Here is a 9,115-nt window from a genome sequence, read left to right as displayed (position 1 = left end):
AGGCAATTTCATGACATGTTGCAGCTTAATTAGTATCGGAAATGGGACATCTGAATGTTAATTACATTTGATGAAGGCTTGTGCTCACTGCAGAGTGAATTATGAACCTGTGCCACTCCTTGCTGCTCAAATTGGGAAATAATGATGTCCCACCGAGAAATAACCCACTGAGCATATCTACTGTAAAAGCATATCTACAGTACGTCTTAATGAAAGAGGGTAGAAATCAAAACAATGTAGCAGAAGTGATTTGAAGTGCCTTTTATTTTGTTTCAGACACAGTTGATCACATGACCCAGAGCACAAAGAGGGAGAGAGTTGCTCTCTTAAAGGGACCACACACTAGTTCCAATGAAACGATGGATAAATGGATACTTCCATCTTTGTGACGGAGCGGTGATTATTTGTGCACTGAATTGCTCTTATATTAAAATCTTTATATACATTATGACCTATTACGTTCGAACACACTTGGCTAAATATGTTATGTTTTGATCTAAAGATCTGGCTTTAGCTATTTCTTGATTGTAAGAAGAATAACATTGACATCTTTCTATAGAGTGTAAAATAGGAAAGGGATAATGGGCAGTCAACCATTATCACAAAACAATGAACCCTGTCAGGTGTCTTGTATCACTTTAAAAGAGTTTGTTTTGAAATGATGACGATATAACTGTACTTACATTAACATACATATTTCTAAGCTGATTTGGGTTGAAATGACTCTATTAGCTCACTTGTAGAGACAACCGAGAAACAGACCATGAGCACACAGCAAAGAATACAGATAAGTGAGCAGATGTACACCTTTGCATTATGCAGAAATATCTGAATATTTGGAATGCAAAAATTGACCAAACAAAATTAAGTATTTCAAAGAGCTGTGCAATAAAAAGTCATAAATTAAATTTTAAAGTAAACCTTCCAACTGTAAATTTTTTTTAACAAATACAATACAGGTAGTGCAAACCTCTGAATAACTATATTATATTTTAAAATACCTTTTACCTTAAATTTTTAAAATATTGTTAGAATACTTTCAAAAAACAATTTTGTATGCATCTAATTTCCACCGTGACATGTAAAAGCAAAGAGGCATATAAAATAAGTGACGGACAACCGTATGAAGGATTAGCTGCTTGATCTTTGCTTCTCGATCTTCTTCTGAAGACCTTTACAACTTCATTCTGTTCAAAATGTCAAAAATGTTTTAAAAACCAGACCGTAAATCTGAATAGGCTCACATTAGCTTACAAATATTCTCAAATGCCCATTCATCAAACAGCTATCTACAGATCACACATACATACAACAAACACATTTAATAAACTGTTTTTCGTTAGAGCCCTGCCCCAAATGCCCATATTTATAGGCCAAAAACACATAGATATTTGTATAACGTGTATTGTTTGCTCACAAACAACAAATAGTGCATTAAAAATGAGGACATAAAAATAAATGTGGACCAAAGTTTCTATAGAGTGCATTCTCTTTTTATGTTAATTTTTATGATTTTAACTATTAATTTGGCAGATTTTGGACAAATATTGCTTAGCTGAGAAAGTGACAACGAATGCAGTATTCAGTCATGCACACAACAACTGACTGAGATTAGCTATATAAACTTCTGGCGCTAAAACAGAATAAGTACCGGATGGGTGTCCCTGGATGAAGTCACATCTCCAGAGATTCAGAGTCTGATGTCTGTGTTTGAGTCATGAGGAGGAGAGCTGCTGGAGAGGAAGGGTTCAGGATGACTAAAGGCTGACTTTAAGAGAATCTTCTTTTGCAGTCAAATTGCGAGTAAGACAACAGAGTAAAAGAAGGAGAGAGAGAAAGGGATGACAGAATAGAGGCAGAAAATCCTGGGCAAGCTGATCACAGCTTGTCTGACATCAATCCAATCATCTTGTTTTTCCTATTGGTTCACTGGACACACAGCTGATTTTTTAGGCTGGAAAGAGAAAAAGAAAGTTCAGAAGGTCAGATGATACTATAGGATATTACGGTCACTGCAGTTGAGAAGCACTTTAATGTAGAAATATTTACATTTTCACCTATCCAACCCTGTCATTTCATCCGAAAACCTTTCAGAGCTCAGCTTTAGGGCTTGGAGTGGTTGGTGTTTAATCCGGTGTCTCTATCTGATAGGTTTAAAAGTTAAAGTCTAAAGTCAAAACACAGTATATGTAACCCATACTCCACACAGAAGAACCCATCCATTTCCCCCTTTAATGACAGGGCTGTGAAAAATTTCCCTGGAACAAAAGATGATAATGTGCTGTGTAGAAACATGAGGGTGTTATGTCATTACACATTACCATAACTCTGACTCTAATGCTCTACACCGATGCAGCCATAGAGAAAAAATACAGGTTGAGATCTCACAGTAAAAGATGAAAGGGAAATTATGCTTGAGGCCTGTAATTTGCCAGCAGTCCTGTAAACCATGTTAACATCTCATTAAATATTTACATTGAAATATTGATAAGTGACTTTCGCCCTTGCAAAAGACAAATCTTCAGAAGGAACACTGATATTATTTGTCTTGTCAGTAAAACGGGTTATCCAAAAGGGTTGTCCCTTTCTCTTAATGAGTGATAGGTGTGTTTTGGGCACAACGTGCAATATAAACCAATCAGAGTATCATCTCCCATTCCCTTTAAGAGCCAGTTGCTTTCATGCCATGGTGGATTTGCTATTTACATGGCAGAATTTGCAAGAGAAAAGACTGAACGTGTCTCCAGAGAGGAAGCTGCTCGTGTGCGGGCAAATAGGTAGGCTAATTCTGATACATGCAATGACTATCCATTATGACATATTTTTCTATTTATGTAGCCTACACACTAATAATATTTTACATTGTAATTCTTGAATTTGTAATATTTGGCATGGTTGTGTGCAGCTGTGTGTAATTAGCAGAATGTGCGTTGTGGACCTGCCTATAGGAGCATATTACTAACGCGCTCTTTAAATAACAAGTAAAATACTGCGCCATTGACTTTAGACCAGGTTTTAGTTGGTCAGTGGTGCGGTCTATTTCAGTTGCCTCAAAATAGCAACGTGCCAACGATGCACCTGAACACACCTGGTTTTCAGACCAGCACGCCCATGAGCGCACAAATGGGCGCAAATGCATTTGCACATTAAACAATGTGGCGCAGGACGTGAAAATGATAACTGAAACTAGCAAAAAACACCTGCGTCGTGCCTGGAGCTGCATTGCAAATTTCTTGCAAGTTTTAGGTGTCAATAAAATATGACACTATATTTCCTTTTCTGGATAATTCAAGGGTTCTTAAAGACAAGGACACTCTGATGGCTCAAAGAACGTTCCTTGAAGTTAGAGATTTGAGGGCACTGTTGATTCAACTATAAAGAATAAGAGGCTGTATCTACCCAGATGTTGCTTACAACAGGTTGTTACTCTAAACTCTCCAAACAAACAAGATAAAGGCTTGGTTGGCAAGCCAGAGCGAAGCCATAATGAGCAATAAGAGCTATGGAGACTGAAGTATGGAGGTGGTGTAACAAAAGAAGCTACTAACTAGAAACAACCATGTCAAAAGATGATTGTGACTGAGCTAAAATCAGATGTATAAAACTATTATCAGATGATATCAAGAGCCTTTTTAACCTTAAATTCAGACTGCTTTTAATCAGCATTGATATTATGCATCTTTAACAGTATGGAGTAATGAATGGTTTTAGTTTACCATAAATTCAAGCTTTCTGGACAGTGACCCTAAATAGGCTACTAGATCATATGAACACTGGAGTGGCCCCAGAATATGCTACAATAGTCCACTAAATGTTCTGACATCGATCCAACTGAAAATCTGTATTTTGTATCTGCAAAACTACTAATTTTTTCAGGTGTTTAAAAATGAAAGCATCAAGGAGGTGAAATGAGAGACTTGCACTGTACGTGATATATAACCATAAACAAAAGCATGACAGGTAAATGCATTTGGTGAAGACTTTTTAACATGGCTCATTATGTTAAATTAAGCACATGGTTAGAGTAACACTGGAACCGATTGCATAGAGCAATAACAGCACCAGCGAGAGCACTTCAGACTTTAATTACAACCTTAATCTTTGATGCACCCCAGTATTGTTACAGCCAACGTAAGCCAAAGAACAGACACAAAACTCTGCGAAAACATCACTTCATGTGACATTTCGAAGGACTCTGCTGAAGTTTAGGTCACTTGATACAGTGAGAGAGAGAGGACTGTTTATCTTTGCCATAGTAATGAAATACCCCAGATGCCTCTTCAAAGGGCAATTTGCATTTCAGGCCTCAACACTAAAACCATCCATCATTTCCAAATGCCAGGCCTCAGAGGGTTATTCACATAAATTCTGCAGTACACAATCACTTTAAAACAGCCCAGTAAAATCTAGAAAGACCTCCCCACCACCCACTTGTCTCCTGACACAGCTTCAAGCCTAAAGTGAATGAAAAGCCCTCTTTGACAGTAACTTGTTTTGCTAATTGTTTCATTATTGCTTAAATACAATATGCTATAATTTTATTTTGTCACAAAATGGTTTCTTTCCCCCAAAAGAATTTAATAAAAATATTTTTTGCATGGATGAAGCTGGTGGTTTGAGGTATACACATGGTTGCCTGTGATAAACATATCAGTCATTTTACACCAAGACCCACTGACATTAAGAAGAAAGTCAGTCCTAAAAGACTTGCATGTGAAAAATGTTGCCGGAGCAAGTAACATAAGCTGACAGTACTCACTCGATAATAAAATTGAGTATTTTCACCACAAAAACATGCAGTGCATAATGCACAACGAAGCTAAACCCTGGATAGGCAATGGTCTCAATGGAAAATATTCTACAAAGTCAAAAAAGCAAGATCAAACAGTTGGTGCATATTTATCCAGTTGCTGAGTCAATTCATGTGTTTTTATTAGGTTTTATTGCGATTTGCTGTTTTATCAGCAGCCAAAAAAATTCAAGCAATCCAATTTTGGCCAAATCTGATTGTTTGCATTTTTTACTGTGTGACAAAAGTAAGCTTTATCTTACTTTCAAGATGTTTCTGATTACTTAACAGGTCAAGCTCACAAGCTGAAGTTTACTCAGCAGAAGACATAGGCCTACCTTCGTCATGAGGTTTTCATACAGCATTTGAATTGTTGCCGCTCCTCTTAAAATAGCTGTATTAAACATGCCGTCTGTTGTTAATAATTTACAGGGCTCACATCCCAAATTAAGCCAAACGAAGTAGCCTGGAGCAAAATTTTACATAATAATCTTCACAGCTTTAGATCCCACGTTCAAATGAAATTGCTGTTGCCAAACCAATGCTGACCTCCATCCACCTTCTCCCTCCCACCTTCCATTCATTCCTCCCTCTGGTGTTGTTTTCAAGTGTTGAACTTAAATATGATGGAACGGTCCGATTTTCGCCTGTGCAGTTTTGTGGTTTCACTTACAAAGAAATTTAGACAAATACATTTAACAATGTTCTTTTCAGTTTTGTAAGGGAAAAAAAAAAGTGTTAAATGACACAAACCTTTCATAAAATGTCACAGTGACATTGTACTTTTGATTCTGAGACCCTTTCAATTCCTACCACTGACACTGGGTCATTCTTGTGCGATTTCAATTACCCAGACCTCTGTATGAGCAGGACTCAGGCAGCAGAACCCTGAAAGTGAGTGAGCTGCAGTAGTGGTGATTCATTCTTCTCCAAAGGCAATGCTCAAGCAGCTTCCCTATTATGCTTCTGAGTGGAGGGTGGGTGTCTCAGGATAGAGACATCAAAGAGTCATGGTCTGATCTTCTGCAATCGCAGCTGTGATGTGAATGGAGGAAGCACTTGGGGCATACAATTTGCATTGAAGCTGTGGGACTGTGTATGTTAAATGCTGCTCTTCACGTGTAGGGTCCTCAGAATGGATCAGCCCACTATAGTGATACTGTTGCATTTTACTGTACATATTAAATAGTCAACACTGAAATAGTTTTTTCAGAGTCAAAATATAAGATAATATACGTGCAGCTTTATGTTGGATGAAGAGGCTGTTTATTTGGGGTTGGTTTCAACAGACCTAGATGCTTATTAGGACCTTTCAAGTCTAAAATCCAGCAGGCAATCCACAGGCAGAAATTATATGTAACAGTTTAATACTTACAATAAATAATAATTCATAAACTGATACCATTTGTTTTGGAGGGGGGGGGGGGGGGGGGGGGGGGCATTATGGTTCCATGAGGAACCTTTAACAATAATAAAACTTTTTTTTAGTGGTTACCAGAAAGAATCAGCAACATTGTATAAATAATTTCATCACTGAATGTCAATGAAGAGCCTTTGTTTTTAAGAGTAGCAAAAATGGTTCTTTCAAGAACATTTGACTGAAAGTTTCTTTGGAGAACTAAAGCCTGTTATCTTTATATCTTTAAAAGCGAAGCTCTTAGTGAACTGTAAAAACACTACCTGTAAATCATGGAAGGTAGAAAATAATGTGTCAGAGCCATGTCTCCATAGGGTAGTGCACAGCTCTTGTCTATTTCTAGCTCATGTCAAAGCAAGATCAAGTTATTTTTCTCTTGTCTTTACTACCATTTACTTTCTTTTCCAAAATAAAGCAAAAAGCCCATAAATAAGAAACCTAGGCATTCTGAGGTCAAGTTTTCATCTGACATTCCTCAGGACAAGCAATCGTGTATAAAAGGAAAGAAAATGCAAAGCAGAGAAGGAGAAAAAAAGGAGAACAAACCCACAGATCATGCTGATGGGAAACACTTTCACTCTTCAAAGAAATAATGAAATGGTGAATCAACAGTGTCTGTATAAAACAAACAAGTCTATACAAAGGGTGGCTTTTCAAGATGAAATACAATGTTTAAGGAATGAGTCATCGGAAAATGCCACAGTGGGTTTTTCAATGTCGCTGGGGTATATTTGTAGCCAAAAATACATTGTATGGGTCAAAATGATCCATTTTTCTTTTATGCCAAAAATCATTAGGACATTAAGTAAAGATCATGTTCTATGAAGATATTTTGTGAATTTCCTACTGTAAATATATAAAAACTTCATTTTTGATTAATAATATGCTTTGCTAAGAACTTCATTTGGACAAATTTAAAGGCGATTTTCTCAATATTTAGATTTTTTCACACCCTCAGATTCCAGATTTTCAAATAGTTGTATCTCAGCCAAATATTGTCCTATCCTAACAAACCATATATCAATGGAACGCTTATTTATCCAGCTTTCAGATAATGCATAAATCTCAATTTAAGAAAAATTGACCCTTATGACTGGTTTTGTGGTCCAGGCAGGGTTACATATAGGCCTACCGATAAAATATATACATAGATACACTTTAAGTTGCTATGAATAAAAGTCCTTGTTAAATCAATAACCGTTAAAGCGGGGTTGATGAATCTCCAGTATCTCTGTGATACTGTACAAAGGATAAGTGGTTTGGAGAATGGATGGGATGAAAGAGTTAACTCAAAAAAAAAAATTCTGTCATCATTCACTCAAGGACTAGTTGTTCTAACCTGCATGTTATACTTTGTTTTGTGAAACAAAAAATAAGTTATTTTTGTTTTTAAGATCTATACAGTGAAAGTCAATGAGGTCCAGTGAGGTTTTGGACCCCGCACCGACTTTCATTGTATAGACAAACAGTTGAAACATTCTTCAAAATATCTTCCTTTTATGTTACAAAGAAGAAAGTAAATCATACAGGCTTGGCATAACATGAGGGTGAGTAAATGCTATATTTCATCCTTTTAATTTACAACTGAACCAGGACCGTTGAACACAGTCACTATTAAACATTTGTCTTCTCCACATTGTAATTTGTCAAGACAAGTAACGTATCTTAGTTAAGCGGAGAAGAGAATTTTTTAAATGCATCAAATCAATCATGTCAATGCTACTGAGTTTTGTAAAAACTTTTGTAAGTTTAAGAATTTACTGTGAGATGATATTGGGATTAATAAGATTTAAGCACAGTTTGACACTGAAATATTGTTCACCTCAAAAAAAATAAAAAGCTCCATGCTCCACTTCTGTCTCTGTTTTTATCTTCTGTAACACAAAATAAGTCCTCATCTTGTCTCATCACAATATGATGCAAAAAGCAAACAATTTTGTTTTAATACTGTCTTAGGCTATTTGTTCATACTGTAACAAAATCAATACTTCATGTTTTATTAGCACTTGGAGTGTAGATATGTTTATTTTACACCGAAAAATCAAGATTACCCTAGGGAGCTTACTTCTTGTTGAGACAAACAAATCAGCCAAGATGGTGTTTGGAAAATGGGGCAAGCGAGATTGAAGACAAATAGCTTGTTTCAGACAGGATGAGACTGGAATGAAAGAGCTTTCAGGTGGCTGCGCAGAGACATATCCTCCTGGCTGTAAGGTTGCTGAGCAGGAGAATTGTAGGGGGAATAAGATGATGGACAGGAGAGGGACCAAGATGAAAGAATTTCATTAACCAGCAGGGTTAAAAGTAGCGGTTGGGGTAAATGATGTCTGGGGAGGGGGACAGTGATGAGAAGTTATAAGGCAGGCGTCTTACTGTGTATCATTTAATGTACTGAACAGCACCTTTAATCACTTCAGCTGAAGAGCAGCGGGGAGACAGGCAACATCCCTGATGCATTCTATGGGCACTTTCATAACCTTTAAGTTGTTGTTTGTGATGGCTAGTAAATTGAGATTTGTAGTCAATGTGAGGGAGTCTTTTTATTTTACTCTGATTACCTGTTGAGGAAAACATTTACAGAACAAATTAAAAATGACTGAAAAGGTGTTTGCGAGACAAATTAAGTCAAAAGTACCCACACTTTTAAATAGTCAAAGCTAATTGTCTTTGTTATTGTCTTTCTGCAGTTGATATCATGTGCTGAAAGACTGACTGATAGTCAAAATAAATCTGTATTATACAGGTATTATTATCAAAAAAAAATAATACTTAGCTACATGCCTTTGTTGTGTGCCCCTGTGGTTAAGAATCGTAAAATCGTAAAAATTTCAATTGTATTTGTACCAACTTCTGAGCTGGAAAAATACACAAAAAGTCACTTTTTCATTTAGAATTTACCTTAAATCTCA

The 9,115-nt window shown here is 36.5% G+C and overlaps 1 protein-coding gene across 1 annotated transcript in view; it reads right to left on the bottom strand.

Moving 5' to 3' along the window:
* Window positions 1-246: 246 nt before the first annotated feature.
* The window catches only part of LOC306871134 (zinc finger matrin-type protein 4-like), a 73,768-nt gene continuing 64,899 nt past the window's right edge, over window positions 247-9,115 (bottom strand). Inside the window, exon 7 of the mRNA XM_079418851.1 lies at window positions 247-1,954. Within this exon, the coding sequence (XP_079274977.1) occupies window positions 1,927-1,954 (28 nt within the window). The 3' untranslated portion in view covers window positions 247-1,926. The remainder of the gene's footprint in view (window positions 1,955-9,115) is intronic.

The sequence above is a fragment of the Barbus barbus genome (genome assembly GCF_936440315.1).
Source record: "Barbus barbus genome assembly, chromosome: 6".
In the NCBI taxonomy this organism is placed as follows: Eukaryota; Metazoa; Chordata; class Actinopteri; order Cypriniformes; family Cyprinidae; genus Barbus; species Barbus barbus.
This window is presented reverse-complemented; position numbering and strand designations above follow the sequence as displayed.